This window comes from Selaginella moellendorffii, unplaced genomic scaffold (assembly GCF_000143415.4).
Source record: "Selaginella moellendorffii unplaced genomic scaffold, v1.0 SELMOscaffold_13, whole genome shotgun sequence".
NCBI lineage: Eukaryota > Viridiplantae > Streptophyta > Lycopodiopsida > Selaginellales > Selaginellaceae > Selaginella > Selaginella moellendorffii.
The window spans coordinates 182,175-197,413 of NW_003314274.1; the positions used below are offsets into that span (position 1 = coordinate 182,175).

The window sequence follows — 15,239 nt, forward strand, 5'->3', positions numbered from 1 at the left end:
GGGGCATAATATCATATATTTGCCATCTTTCTATATTTGCTAAAGTGTATTTTACCATCACTCTTCATGAGAGAATTTGAACTTTAACTTTTACTCATGAGATTTTGAACTCAAATTATATTAAAAATTAATTTTCATTCATAGGTTGGACCAAATTAGTTTCTAAAAACATTATAAAACTAGGACTTTGTATTTAAAATCTTTAACACAAATTCATTTTTTTCTTCTTTTATTTAGTATTTGATTAGTAATTTCATCATCTTCCCTCTCTTGATGACAAGCTCTTGATAGTTTTAACAGTCTAAGTACAAAGCTCTTGCACCATTCATTCATAGGTGAACATGATCCAAACCACTACAAACAAACATTGTATCACAATAGCCATAGAAGGCCATAAGAAAAAGATCACAGAGCAACAAAGGTGACAACTTCTATGCTAAACTCACTTTGTGTAAATTGCATTTTGTTTTGGCTTTTCCACTTCGACTTAAAACTCTCTAAGGTCAAGATAGAAAATTAAATGCAATGTTTACTTGAGACTCAAGTCTTATTATTCCTTCTTGCAACTAGCTCTAGGAATTAGCTAACGCTTGGAAGAGTTTGCATAGCTCTGTTCTTCCACTGTCTACCTTACCAGGACTCGTCCACACGGTGACTACTAGGGTGACTTCTAATTCAAACATCATATGTCTTGAACTTGCACAACATATTGACATTCGAGATCTCCCTAAATGCCCAAGTCTTGTTTAAAAACATTTGTGAATCATAGCATCACATGGTTCTTGGAGCTCCTTCTCTCAATAAGTCCTTGATTCTTAATCGGCATACAGCCTGGTGCGCAGGATATATGAATATTGGTGTTGAGACATCCATGCAAACGATCACAAACAATAGTGGCCAAGTTCTTGGGACAAACTCCTCTTTATGTGAGCTACTATCCACAGCAGCAGCCAGCCAGCCAAGAACGGCGGCAAGTGTTGGACGACTAGAGAACTCCACTTTGACAATGGTGGGTATCTATCTTAACAGTGGAATCTACTTACCTGGGAGCCACACCGAGTTGAGGATCACGAGAGGGACGGCTAACAAATGTGACATCACATTCTAGGGGCAAGAAGTACTTGAAGCAATTTGCAGATCTCCCACCGACTTTACCTGGTTAGAAGCGACAATATGAGCTGTTGGAAGCATTCCCCAGCTACCAAGCATCTTACTTCAACTCTAACAAGTAGGTGCAATAGAGAATTGAGCTTATTGAGCAAGTCTACGAGTGCAAATTGCTAGACCATGTTTGTGAACTGGAAATAAGAAATAGTCTCATTGGATTGCGACAGTAGCTTAGGAAAGTGGTGGATGCCATGAAGGAGATGGGGAATGAGCTCATAAAGTACAAATATAATTGGAGCTCGGGAATTTGAAGTTCAAGTGAAGATCTCTACTTTTTGAAAGTATCAATTTAACTTCAAAATTATCAATATAGCTTGTATGTAAAGATAAGATTGCCATACCAACGGTTGCAGTGACTTTTTGTCATGGAATTGCAACAATAAAAAGCCTATGGTGAGAACCATGCAACTATACTAATGAGGACAAATACATTTGTAGATCCGGGTTTAATGTAAATCCTTTTCAAGACAGCATTCCAAACTTGTGCTTGGCACTGAAGAAATATTATTCTGAATTTGGTTTTATTTCCTCAAAAGCTAAATGTTATAGAAGATATATTGGCCTCGAGGGCCATTGAAGATGATAACAAGCTAATAGTCTCTAGTGTAAATCTTTGATTTATTCACAATATGGTAAGAGAATAAATAAAAGAAAGAAAGAAGAAAAATGAAGAAAGAGGCAATTTTATGACATCTTTAACTGTATATATACACATATACACATGACGAAGTATGACTTATAAAAGCAAGTTCAGAAAACAAATGCTTTTTGCTAGAAACTAAAACCACATCTATGATATATATAAATTGTAAACCAAACAGTTTACATTCTCGTGAACTAGGGTTATATATATTTAAAATATTAAATATTGTAAACCTATAATATATATCGCTATATATATCGCAACTTAAGCATAGCTCTACCGCTTCCTGGCAGCAGACGTCAATCGCTTGGAAACAAACGGGACCTGGATTCGCCTCCATGATGTGAAGTTCTGTGCGACAGTCGATCAGCGCAGCAGACGCTGAGCTCCTGCGTCTCGTATCGTCATTAAGGACCCCTGTGACCCCGGAATGCTATTCCAGTATTCCGTGTTCGGTGCTCCATGTGTTCCATGATCCCCCGGCTCCGTTGCCATCCGCCAGGCAGTCGACATCGATCTCTGAAGAGCCCGTCAGATACTTGTCGTCTGTCAGGATCGACTACTTCAAACCCCCGTCTCCAAGTACTCTTCCAGGCTTTTCGTTGCTGTAAACTATCTCCATGGCCCGTCCACCAAGAACATAGGAAGGACGGACAAGGACCGCCTCTCTGCAATCTCCAATGCGCCCTCTGCCTCCAGACGAGCTGCTATTCCCAGCTGCTTGAACAGCCTTTCCTGTCCTGGACAGCATCGATAGAATTTGGAGAAGCCTCGTCCAGACAGTTTTGTAAAGGCACCGCCAGCCTCAAAGATGTTTGGCAAGCAAACTGCCCGTCCGGCTTCTCCAAATCAATGATATTCAAGACCGCGGCTGAAAAGCCAGACCACCTCTCGCATCATAGCCAGTTGAGACGGGAATTCATCATCTGTTGTCTTAAATCCTATTTCCTGGAACGGAAAAAAAAAACGCGCCAGTCAATCAAGGAGTAACGATCATAAAACAAACCAACCAAAGCAGTAACTTAACAAGAACAAACAGGAGGAGCATGTACATACGTGAAGTACGAAGGATGTATGACAGCAGCAGTAGTCGAATTCACAGAATTCAATTCCTTGTCCGATACGATCGGGACCACCACCAAGGATCAATACCTTCTTCCTGTTGCAAGCCTGGGGCTATCGTCGTAGGATGAGTACCTGTAAGGTGTGTTGGCTTCGAACTCTGCAGCACAGGTGTTAAATGCTGGCACCACTCCCAGAGCTATCCTGTGAGCTCGAACCTCTGGTTCGGCAGTTTTTGTAGCATAAGTAACTTGTCTGTCGCCAAAAACCTCGTTGCTTGATCTGGTACATAGCTGTGTCAGCTTTGTGTTGGACAGAAACTCCTCCACCACGAATAACTCCTTGAGCTGTCCCAGGAACCACGGATCGAAAAAAGTCAGCTCGCAAATTTCTTCCGAGCTCGTTCTCCGCGTAAACGGAATATATCCGGAACTGGTTACTTAATCCCCTCGGCGTCACTTGAGTTCTTTGGTACCTTCGCAACATCCAAAGCCACCCGCTCCCAACGGCCTTCGAAAACGATTCCTGGAAAGTCCGCCTTCATCTGAATGGTAAGTATGGAACCTGCGATCCCGGAAACTCCTGAAAAGCAGAGCGTGGAATCTGCACACACTACACACAAAGCAAACGGGAATCCTCGTAAGAAGAAGGACGAGAAAGACAGGGACGCAAGAGAACTGACCTTCGTGACCGCACAATCCATAGATGGCTCAAAACTAGCAAGGTGCCTTTCGTTGGGAATCTGGTCCAAAGTGCAGCTTTATAGAAAAACCAGTGACCTTTGAAGCCAGCGCCGACGATCTCTGGATAACCATCACTTCTCAGATTTACTGCAAACTGGACGTTGGAGCCACCGCATTCAACACCTTTCTCTCGGCTCTAGCTTGGTCCCGCGGTCTCTCGTATCCTTTTCTGTCAGGATCTGAGCTGGTGCTACTGTGAAAAAGTGCGAACAAAGCCATGGGGTCGATGTTCTCGATCAAGCAGACGATGACACAAGTTGTCAGCGGGGTCCCCCTTAACTCCTATTTCGCACTCCTTCCAACCACGCCAAGCAAGGACTTCTCAACCGAGACCTGTGAAGTGATGCTCGCTGTCAAGCTTTAAAATAGATTTGAGCTCCTCCTCCTGTTGTACGCATTACCCCATCCGATCCGATCCGTGGGTATGCGTGGAAGGAATCGGTGTAACAGCCGTTCGAGTCACTCCCTTTGAAATTCTCCGTTCTTCTTATCGCGCTTGGCTACCCTGGGACGCAAGCTTGAAAGCCTACGATGCTTATCGTAAGTCATAGAGGCCGGATACTTTGGTGCCGATGAAAGGTGTGGAACTCTTTTGGAACTGCAAGGGATCTCTTGCGGTCACGCAGGAGTTGAGCTTTGGCAAGTGAATTTTGCTTTGATTATTCGTCCTGCATTTACCGTTCAGCCGCCATCGCTGCCTCTAGCAAACACCTTAGGCCGAGAAATCCATTCCCCACACCGGGAAATGCGAGCGAGAATGCAGGCGCCGGCGGCACATCGACGCCTCGAAATCTAGCAGCTAGAGTCTCCTCCGCCATGAAATCCAGCTCCGAAACGCCTACCTCGGCTCAGCCACGCTTTCTAGGGCTCCTCAGACACCCTAATCGAAGATCGTTAATTAGAAGTATAGCCGATTGAGACGTATATTGTATAAATACGCATCCAGTACATTTATTGTATCGCCCACGTACACACACACTCACACACACATACAACTAAGGCTGCATGATTGGTGACAAGTATGGTCGACCAGATATTATACAAAACCTCTTGAAAGACTATAACGGCTGGTGGTTGGTATTTCTACGTCCGCGGCCGTACGAAGTCTTTGATTTTGTTAAGCGTATAAACACGTGGGTCAAGCACTAATCTAACAATCCGGCCGCCCCCGCCAAACAACACTGGCATGGCAATGATCCGCCAAACAAAAACAACGAGACTAAGCTATGGGAGTGGCATCTCTTGGGAGTCCTTTGAAAGGAATTTTGGATGTTTAGAAGAACAGCGTGCGTGATTGATTGATGGAACCACATTTGGGAACAAGTTGTGCCTTGTCCCAACGCGTTTGTTTTGGGCCGTTTAGTTACAAGCTGGTTTTAAGAACATTAGATTTACGGCCCAAAGCCAAAAGTTTGGCCAACTAACATTTAACAAAAAATGGGTGAGAGCATAAATTTGCCAAATGGTGGCTTTTTGGGAAGCTCGAATGTGCCAATTGCGGCATCTAGTGAAGGGCAGAAGGATCACAATGCTCCCATAAGTAAGATTCGTTGCTTTGTTATTCTTTTTTCCACCATAACATTGCCAAATAGCTAGACCGAAATTTCTGCCGTACGGACGGGGCGAAAGTGGACCACTCCTGGCCGCCTGGCGAAAGTACAACCGGTTGAGTAACCCAAGCTATAGCACAAACAAGTTTTACCACGCCAAAAAGTCCACTGGAGTCATCGCATCGGCCATCTAGTATTACTTAAAGCACCGCCCCCTTGCTCATCGCCTTTCATTGCCATTGCTCGCTCCTTCCTCGGCCCGTTTTTTAGGTCACTATAAGCGCTTTGGCTTTGTTTTACCCTGTGTTCCCGGGGCGGGGCGCTGCCCGCGCGAGAGAAGGCGCGAGGGGAATTTCTTGGTGTCGCGCGCGCGGCCGCGATTTCTGGAGCGCCGAGGAGCCGCTCGGATGCCCGTCGCCAATGCAGATGTCGCCGCCGCGCCTCACTCTCTCCAAGAATCCCTGCCTGGGGAGCGCGCACAACAGGCCCGGGATGCGGCATTCTGTCCAGATTTCGGGCGGGGCTGAGCTCCGGATGGTGTGATTGAGCACCGGATTGACGAGATTTTGCCAAGAAATCAGCCTCTCTCTCGCCCCGCTGCTCTCTTTGCTCTCGCTCCTCCTGCCGCGCCGCCGCGATGTGTCGTCTCAATCCCTGCGAGTGCGAGGAAGATAATCCTCTGATTGCCGCCGCCGCGGCAGCGCCCGCGGCAGCGCCTTCGTCAATCGTGCTCGTGCTTCCCAGCATCAACGATCCTGTCGTCCAGCCCGTGAAAGATTACGAATCGGAGCTCCATCGATGGCCAACATCCGCCGAGGTGGGTGTCTCTTGCCATAATATATTTCTCTTCTTGGATCCCTCTTTCCTTCCTTGGCTGCATGCATTGCTTGCGGCCTTGATCGTGATTTTTCCAGGGAAATTTTTCCGTGCGGCGCTGTGCTGGTGTGTGCCTGTGGTACCATCACTCCCACGGCAGCCAGCGTCCATGGCCAGCTAGTTTGCTTGCTCGCGAGAATCACTGTGTTATTGTATTTTTTTCCCTCGGGATTTGATCTCCGATTTGGCTGTGATTTATATCCTTTGTTTTCATGTGGCATTTCTTTCCTCGGCCATACGGGCACGTTTGTAAATGTATTGCTTGCTTGCTTGCACCTCTCCTGCTGTGGATCCATCGGTGTCAGTCGCCCGCTATGCTCTGTGACAAGCTTGGACTGGAGGCCGTGTCGCGTTCGCGTGGATTTGTGTATGATATTGTACCGGCACCGGCACGGTGCCTGTGAGAGCGAGTCAGTCGGTCACGACGAGCGGAAGAAAGAATGCGTGCTGTGACTTTGTCATGCGTGTGAGACCGAGGTAGAGAGCAAAGGCACTGATCGATCCTTTCTCGTTTTTTTTCCAAATGGAGCACAGGTTGTGGAGGAATTGAAGCAGATGAGTGGCATAGCGGGACCCATGGTGGTAATGGGTCTGCTTCTTTATGCCAGGTCTATGATATCCATGCTATTTCTAGGCCATCTCGGGAAGATGGAGCTCGCTGGAGGAGCTCTATCCATGGGCTTCGCCAACATCACCGGCTACTCTGTGCTGGCGGGGCTGGCCATGGGGATGGAGCCGATCTGCGGCCAGGCTTGCGGAGCCAAGAGGTGGCACCTGATGGGCATTACACTCCAGCGGACCATCCTGGTGCTCCTCTGCGTCTGCGTGCCCATCGCCAGCCTGTGGATCAACATGCAGCGAATTCTGCTGTGGTGCGGCCAGGACGAGGGCATCACGGCAATGGCGGGTACATACATACTCTTCTCGCTTCCCGACTTGCTGGCGCAGGCAATTCTCAACCCCCTCCGGATTTACCTGCGGACGCAGAACATCACCACGCCGCTCACCTGGTGCTCGGCGCTGGCGCTGGCGCTGCACGTTCCCATCAACCTGCTGCTGGTGATCCACTTGAAGATGAGGATCCGCGGGGTGGCGCTCTCCGCCGCATTGACCGACTTCAACCTCGTCATCTTCCTGGTGGGCTACCTCCGCATCTCGGGCAAATACAAAAGAACGTGGGACGGCTGGTCGCGGGACTCGCTCAAGGACTGGCGCCCGCTTCTCAACCTGGCCATCCCCAGCTGCATCAGCGTGTGCCTCGAGTGGTGGTGGTACGAGTTCATGATCATCGTGTCGGGGCTGCTGACCAACGCAAAGGCGGCGGTGGCGTCCATGGGCATCCTCATCCAGACCACGGCGCTCGTCTACATCTTCCCCTCGTCGCTCAGCCTGGCCGTGTCGACGCGGGTGGGCAACGAGCTGGGCGCCAACCGGCCGGCCAAGGCCCGCATTGCGATGATGGTGGCGCTGGCCTGCGCGGGGGTGGTGGCGGTGCTGGCCATGACGTTCACGACGACGATGCGGCATGTGTGGGGGGGCATGTTCACCAAGGACGACTCCATCCTCTCGCTCACGTCGCTGGTTCTGCCCATTGTTGGGCTGTGCGAGCTCGGGAACTGTCCGCAGACAACTGGCTGTGGGGTCCTCCGGGGCTGCGCGCGGCCATCGACGGGGGCCAACATCAATCTGGGATCCTTCTACTTTGTGGGGATGCCAGTGGCGATGGCTCTTGGGTTCTTGTTTAATGTCGGGTTCCCTGGGCTCTGGCTGGGCCTGCTGGCGGCACAAGGGACATGTGCGGCCCTCATGATGATTGTGCTGATGCGGACGGATTGGGCTCTGCAGGCGGAGAGAGCCAAGCGCTTGACGTGCTCGGTGGATGCTGCTGCTGCTGCTGCTTCGAGTCCCAGGAATGACGAGGAGGAGATGAGCTGCATCATGAGCAGCAGCAACAGTGGCAGCACCGCCGCCGCCGCCACCGCCACCGCCACCGCCACCATTACGAGCAGCGCCACTAGTGTGCTCAGTGCTGCTGCCACCAACAACAGCAGCAGCAGCAACAGCAATGTTTGCAAGGCAGTGGATCATCGCCACCATGAGACGACTTTTAGAGTTGATGAAGACGAGGCGGCCGTCATATCGGTGAAGGTGATGCCCCTGGTGGAAAGTGAAAGGGAGCACGGAGACAAGCTTCCTCCCCTTCTTCCTCCTCCCCCTCCTGCCGCTGCTCCAGCTGCTACTGTTGCTCATCATCATCATAATCATCTTCGTCAACCATATCATCATCAACAACATCATTATCAACAGCAGCACCAGCAGGAAACTACTGCGGCAGCAGCGGCAACAGCAGCAGCTACTTGAAGGAGGCGGACAGGGACAAGAGGGGATCAGATCTAGATACTAAAACCGGTAATGGCGGGGGAGGCTGGTTGGCCGGCTGGCTGCTGCAAGAACACTTGTGTCGTCGAATCTGCGTCATGCAAAAGGTGGTGGAAGGCTCTCTTTGAGTCATGGATGTGGTTGGATGGGTATGTGCGTGCACAGGGTGACTGGTTTTTTTTGTGCGTGCAGTGAGAGGCAAGAAGCGAGCCTCTTGGTCTCGGTGTCGCCATCCAGAAAAGTTGCGGCTTTAAGTTTAGCTAACTGGTGTGGATTACACAAAAGAGCGAGAGCAGCTTCTTTTCTTGTTTTTCGTGTGCGGGAGCTACACCTACAGTGGCAGCAGTAGCAGCACCACCACACCACCACTACCAACAGCAAAGAGTTCGCATCAGCACCAGTGCTCTCCAGCGGCTACAGCAATACTTTGCAACAAGCAAGAAAATTGATAAACGAGATTAGGTCGGTTTGGTATGTGGTTCCAGAGAAGTTGGCCCAGCACAAGTCACAATGCAAATTGCAGTAAGATTGATCAGCAGCAGCCATAAGAAGGCTAGCTACATTATTTTCAAGTCCTTTTCTTTTCTTTTCTTCTTTGCATTTTTTTTTTAATTTTAATGTTTTTTTGTTTTTCCTGGTGATCATTGGTGTAAGAGGAGGGGAAAACAGGAACCCTTTTAAAATTCTGGAATCTGTTTATTTCTTTCTAGACACTGAATGGTGGTGGTGATCGGTTAGATTGCCACTTGTATTTGTTTGGCATTTGATATATGGATGTATATGCCCAAAGGTATCATTCTTTTCTCCTAAAGTTCGTGCCTTGCTTTCTTTTCTGCCAACCGAACACAAGAAGAAGGAAGTGCTGCTTAGGTGGGCTGTATAGTCGTCACGAGTTCTTTGCTCCTCGTATGGGAGGTGGGGGCTCCCATTGGATGGAAGTGGAGCTACTGCAAAACAAAGAAAGCCTTGTGTGTACTTTGGCCTTCTCTCCTGACGTGTGTGGAATTCACCAGCCAGCTTCAGCTCTGAACCTTTGTAACAAAGATTGGATAGAGATCAAGATCAAATCATATGATCAGTGAGGCTTAAGCTGTTAGCTTAGTGGCTAGCAAACAGATAGAGATGGATAGCATGCAAGACAATTGGTGGTGAATGATGAGTGGGGTGGTGGGTTCCCCACTGTGCTGCCAAGGCAAGGCATGTAGCACAGCCAGGAAAGAGTGATAGGAGAGAGGGCAAAATGTAGAGAAAGAAGAGGACAAGGGAGGCAAATGCAAATCAAAAGGACTGCCCTTCCTCCTGGCCTGCTGCTTCTAGATGGAACCAGCCAATTGCTATGCTCTCTTTTCCTTTTTTTTTCGATCTTTTTTGCTGTATTTTATCACCCAATAGGAGAACAGCACACTGCAATCTTTTGTGTTTCTGCTGCTGCCACCCCAGCCACATCAGGGAGAGTTTATATGCCTGCGTGTGAGGGCCACACACTCACATCCTTGCGTACATTGCCCAACCCAAAACATGACCAGAATTCAAGAATGCAAGCCAAAATTCCATACAATATTATTGTTGCTGTCCAAAAGGCAGAGCCGGCATGTAAATCTTGAGATGGGAAGGGTGTGGCTGCAACACAAAGCGAACAATGCACAATATCATGTCTCGAAATCAAAACGAAAAGAATTTTGGTTTGTGCTGTGGTCCACTTTAGCACTAGATAGTGCTAACAACAAAAATAAGCTAACAGTTTCGGGTCGCCACCTTTCTCCCTCAACGATTGCTTACCAGGATCTTGCTTGCTTGGTCTTGTTTTTTTGCTTGTTGCTTGATTACTACCCACAAGGTGACAAACCAGGCACAAACTTTGTTGTTGCGTTCTTAATCTCAAATCTAAAGACATGAAAGAGTCAAACGAGTCCAGTTGAGACTGCTACTAGCTGCTGCCCGCCTGCTATTCCTAAAATCCTTGTTAAGCATCCCGCCTAAAACGCCTTAAAAGTCGAGAGCACAGCGACAAGGATCTTTGCAACACGACACTCGGCTTTCTACACCGACAAAATGTTTTGGGACTCGTCGTGTCGGCTGCAAAACTTCCAAGAATCCACAAGAGAAGGGCCACTTGTTAGTAATGAAATCACTTATAAGGGTGTTTTAGCTGCTCAGCAATTTGGATTGTTTTGCAATACTAGAGATTTTGTAACTCAAACTGTGTGTCTTTTAGTGCCTCCTCCTTGGATTGAAAAAACTTAAAAGGAATCTATCTATCACCGGTTTGACCACGCCTAGGACGCGACTGGACCGAACTTTGATTCCTATGGAGACCTAAAAGACAAACTACTCTAGACACTCATATTATGTTATGTTGTAGCGTAGTGGGGTGTCAGTGTTTCTTCTTCGTATTCTTTTTAGCTCCTAAAAAGAAGGGACTGTGGATAAACTTCTGGAGTTTCTAGTGCTAGCTCAAGCACGGAACCAAGTACGCGATCGCTTGTCTTGCGGGGAGGCCTCACAAGCTTGGAAGACCACATGAAATCTGGTCAGCACACTTGATTCCACTCCAATCTGAACGGCTGCACGTTGCATCTTCTGCAGCAAGCCAGAAGTCACGCGAAAATCCACACTCAAGCCTTGAAAGTTGGTCAAGAGAGTCAAAGAAAGGATCTGGAAAACAGTGATAGTGGTGCGACAGTAGAATCATATAGCCACACTTTGTTCTTGCCTAGGGAATTGGTGCTCAAGACCCCTGGTCAGTCAAGAAGCCACCTGGTAAAAATGCAAGCAATAATGCAACACTTGGAACGATCAAAGAAATTCTCTTTATCACAATCACATAGCTAGGTCTCTTGACCTTGGTGAATTTCACACTTTTTCCTTTGTGTAGTCAAAACTTTCCACACAATTCCTTTATGGAAGAAGAAAAAAGAGAGAATTTGATTCTCTTACAAAGATAAAAGGGAAGGGAGGCGAGTCAAACGAGTTGGAGGAAGACAAATTCACCTAGTCTGTGCGTTTGTTTCTTGATAGCACCACCATTGCTACCACCACCACCCCCACCACCGACGACGCTTTGGATTTGTTTCTATCACTTGCCATACACGAGGACTTGCAAGGTTTTTATATTCGCCAGTCCCCACGTTCCATTCGACACTAGAATTCTAACATATTAGCTAGAAGGAAACATGTCAGTGTGATGCTACTGCTCCATTCTGGAATTGTTTCCTTCCGTGACAGAAACCATCGCTCTCCAAGTTTAAACAATTTGCAGTGATGATCTACTACTTGACATCAGTTACCATGACGACCAGCTGATCAAATCAAGACTAACCAGATGGAGGTTGACAAGTTATGAACTATTGTTGTTTTCAAGTTGTCTTAAAACATCCATCCGGGCGCCTGGCCATCGCTGTTTTCACCGGCCAATGCGTGGCGGGGCCAAATCCTAAAGCACAAATGGCCAGGTAGGCAAAGACGCGTTCCGTACGCTTTGCCACCCACGTACGGAGGAAAGCGATGGCGAGACAGGTCGGGAGGACGAACAAAGCACGCCCGTCTTTTTGGAGACAGGCCCTTTGGTTGGTGCCTTGAGACGGGACCGCTCTTGGGCATGTTCCTTGGGGCAAAGAAAAAAAAAGGTGGAATAAAAGGGGGAAAAGGGGGGTTAAATCCATAATAAAAAATTTCATCTTTTTCTCGTGTTGTGGGACCTGGAAACCAAAGGAAGATTCTTGTTATTGCGGGGGAATTTTCGACCTTTGCCTTGATATTGTCTTGATTTTGCTAGACTTGAATAAGCCGGAAAATCATGAGAGGCAGATGGCGTGTCGAGAAAATGGTTACAAAACCTTTGACTTTCTGTAGATTGGATCATTTTCTTCTTTTTCCCCGGACCGCTTTCTAGCAACTGACTTTTGGAACCACGATGTTAAAAAAAAAAAACATAAAAAAAAAAGGTTCGCTCACCTTTTTCATTTGTTTTTTAATTGATTAAATTTTGTCTGTAGTTGCATTCCCTTTGACCCCACATCAATTTCTCAGATACAAGTGTTTGTAAAATCTTCAAATACTTCTTTATTTTTAATTTTTAATTTTGTTCTTGTTTCGGCTCTTTTTTCTTGTGAGTGCTGTTGTAGCTGACTCGAAAGGAACAGAATCTCTTCCCACTCCTTGAGTTGAGTGGTGTGGTGGGCTGTGAGTACAACAGCACACAATGCGGCACCCACATTCTGCTAGAAAATCTTCTTTCCTCCAAGAAAACTGAAGAGAAAAAGCAAAAGCTTCAAATTTTTCTTTTTTCAAGAAAAAAGAAATGAAAAAGAAGTGGAAGGGACCTTAAGCACTATCTAGCAGCTACAATCATTGTGGAAGGAAATGCTGGATCCTCTATGGCAATCCTTGCAAAGTTTGTATCTCAGTGTTGTAGGGTGGTGGTGGAACTAAAAAAGAAACCACTGAATGGAGATCTCAAGCTTTCTCATCTAATAATAATATCAATGTTAACACTACTGTCATTGAGACGTAGTTACAAGAGAAGCTTCACAGATATCTCTCGTCTAATAATAACATCAATAGTAACAGTATTGTTGTTGATCAAGCATGGTGGGTCTAGCCAAGATTCTCAAAGCCTTTAAACTCCATCCACATTTTCTTAAAGCTGCGGGAAAAACAAACTTGTACAAAAGGAGCAGCGGGATTTCCTTGACTAGAAAGAAAAAACACCACAATAGAGATTTTTACTGGAACGGAGGCCGCTGTGATTTGAACAGCGCACCAAATTATCAAATCAGGAAAAGTCATTGCAGCGGAAAAAGAATCATCCACCACTTCCCATTCAAGGACCATCGAAGTTTGAAAAAAATTTCGCGTCGACTTCGCTTTGTCACAAATCTCCATCCAGCCTTTCCTTTCCGGAGAAATGACCACAAACAGCACGCCACCCCACATAATGCAAGGGAGGATAGAAAATGGATGCCCCGCTCGAGTAGTCCTGGAAGGAAAAGATGAAAAGAGAAATACCTCACTGATCAGTCTGTCATTCACGGCCTGGACGGACAGACGGAAGAAAGAATCGAAAGGCTTGTGCACTGTCGTTTCAGTTGCAAGAGACGAGCCGGCTCGTAACAGAGTCTTTTCTCGTTTCTGTCCCCGCAAGACCGTAGCGTTTGCTTATCTCTTCGCTCTGTCCCGATGGAAACTGTCCAGTCCTGTAAAGGGCCTTGTCAATACGTCAAAAAGGAGCCGGAAAGACAAGTTTCATACCTTTCCATGCTTGCTTGTCCGACACTCTGCGTCTCGTTCTCTGTTTTCTCTTTTGCTTTCTTAGTTCGGAAGCCGAGGGTCGTCGTACAGGACGACGGACTGCGATAGCTTGATGGATTCCAAGGGCCGAGATGGAGGAGGAACAGGAGGAGACGCTCCTTGGTTGGAGTTTTGGCCGCCTTCGCTTCGAGTGTGCCACCTCTTTTCCAGCTCGATCTCGTCCGCCTGTGTGGAGCTGGCCACCAGGTGTTGGTCCGATTCCAGCTCCTCGGGCAAGTTCTTGACGCTCCCGTAAGCCACTTGTTGCACAGGGGGGCGATAATACACTGCGTACAGAATGAGCTGCAGCGTGGAGAGCAGGAAGCCAAGCCCATCCGATATCTGCAGAGTACGATAAAGAAAAGAAAGGCCAGTTCCATTATTGAGGCACCGTGGAAAGCAAAACAACGTGTATCTACCTTGCGAGTTTTTTTTACCGGGAGCTCAAGAGCTTTTGGATCAACTTACAATGACAAAGATGTCGGGTCCAAGTATACCATAGACAGTCCACGTAAAACCGCTGCAAAAGATGGCCAGGGAGAGGAGGAACGGCATGTATTCGACGCTCCTGGTTCTGATTACAAGGCCCTGCCGAGAAATCGTGTTTTTGAGTAAAGAAAACGTAGAAAAGAACATGACGGACCATGATAGACAAGGGAGCGGCATAAGCCAGAATGGAAGAAATAGTGGCAATCACGCCGGCAAAAGTTTCTCTCTTGCTCTGCCGAAGAAATGCCATTGTTATAATTATATCCATGGCGAAGAGGATGACGGTCGTGACAACCATTACTGTTGTCCTCGACTGGAAAAAACAAATGGAGGGAGCAAAGAAGGAAAAGAGAAAAACATCACCAAATCAAATTGAGGAATAAAATTGGAGAGTACCTTTCTTTCAGGTGGAGCGTAAATGAAGAACATGATAACGTAGATGGATTGCAACACCACCTGAATCGCACTGATAATAAAGAGGAGAAGGTTCTGGCTCGTGATGAATGGCAATGCATACCAAGCCCAGAATAAATTGCACAAGATCGTGGTTATATATGGGAGCACTGAGAAATTCTCAGTGTCCTTCCTCTTGTAAATCCGGTAGAATGTGGGTCTAGAAAAAACCAACCAAGGTAAAAGGACATAAGCATAAACGCTTTACATTGGGGCTAAACTGGAGAGAATCGTAGTGATGTTGCCTGTGGAGACAAAAGAAAAAAAACCCTTTCGATCAGAGGGAATGTAGTTGCGCCCGCCGAAGATCTCACCCAGAACGCCAAATACGATCCTCAATTTCTTTGTCATTCTCGCAGCATCGTGATCTCTCTCCTGAGCCTCCCCCGCCCAGACCTAAAAAGAAACTTCTTCCATTTTAGGGCTAGGGTTTAGGGATGAAGGTGCGATCGGCTGTGAAGAAGCTGTGCGAGCACTGCTACGCGGTCCAGCGAGGCCGCCGCGTCTACATTGTGTGCAAGGTGAATCCCAGGCACAAGCAGCGCCAGGGCTACTCCACTGATGCCGCCCCCGCCTCCAAAGAGCTGG

The 15,239-nt window shown here is 47.4% G+C and overlaps 2 protein-coding genes and 1 pseudogene across 3 annotated transcripts; 1 reads left to right on the top strand and 2 right to left on the bottom strand.

Annotated features, from left to right (window-relative positions):
* Positions 1-2,017: 2,017 nt before the first annotated feature.
* Positions 2,018-4,433, bottom strand: LOC9645883 (annotated as a pseudogene).
* Positions 4,434-5,786: 1,353 nt separating this feature from the next.
* On the top strand, positions 5,787-9,029 carry LOC9645884 (protein DETOXIFICATION 48). 2 transcript variants are annotated; one of them, XM_024674910.1, is made up of 3 exons: positions 5,859-5,982; positions 6,576-6,623; positions 6,676-9,029. In XM_024674910.1, exons 1-3 carry the CDS (start codon positions 5,964-5,966, stop codon positions 8,400-8,402), a joined length of 1,794 nt encoding a protein of 597 aa, XP_024530678.1. In that variant the 5' UTR covers positions 5,859-5,963; the 3' UTR covers positions 8,403-9,029. The 2 variants fall into 2 exon arrangements, with proteins under 2 accessions (XP_002969674.2, XP_024530678.1); XM_002969628.2 differs by having other exon boundaries at positions 5,787-5,982; positions 6,576-9,029.
* Positions 9,030-13,085: 4,056 nt separating this feature from the next.
* Positions 13,086-15,021, bottom strand: LOC9646733 (bidirectional sugar transporter SWEET1). The gene is made up of 6 exons (XM_024674913.1): positions 14,860-15,021; positions 14,595-14,811; positions 14,353-14,511; positions 14,174-14,297; positions 13,671-14,128; positions 13,086-13,615 (listed from the first exon to the last, which is right to left on the bottom strand). The coding sequence occupies exons 1-5, from the start codon at positions 15,000-15,002 to the stop codon at positions 13,731-13,733; spliced, it is 1,041 nt and encodes a 346-aa protein (XP_024530681.1). The 5' UTR covers positions 15,003-15,021; the 3' UTR covers positions 13,086-13,615; positions 13,671-13,730.
* Between the last annotated feature and the right edge of the window lie 218 nt (positions 15,022-15,239).

What these genes read in the sequence shown, in the direction of transcription:
- LOC9646733 (XM_024674913.1), bottom strand. Translation starts at nt 15,002, where the DNA reads ATGACAAAGAAATTGAGGATCGTATTTGGCGTTCTGGGTGAGATCTTC. An exon ending in ACGCTCCACCTGAAAGAAAG is followed by an intron (nt 14,512 to 14,594) that starts GTACTCTCCAAT and finishes TGTTTTTTCCAG; the next exon opens with TCGAGGACAACAGTAATGGT. An exon ending in CGACATCTTTGTCATTGTAA is followed by an intron (nt 14,129 to 14,173) that starts GTTGATCCAAAA and finishes AAAACTCGCAAG; the next exon opens with GTAGATACACGTTGTTTTGC.
- LOC9645884 (XM_002969628.2), top strand. Translation starts at nt 5,803, where the DNA reads ATGTGTCGTCTCAATCCCTGCGAGTGCGAGGAAGATAATCCTCTGATT. An exon ending in GATGGCCAACATCCGCCGAG is followed by an intron (nt 5,983 to 6,575) that starts GTGGGTGTCTCT and finishes AATGGAGCACAG; the next exon opens with GTTGTGGAGGAATTGAAGCA.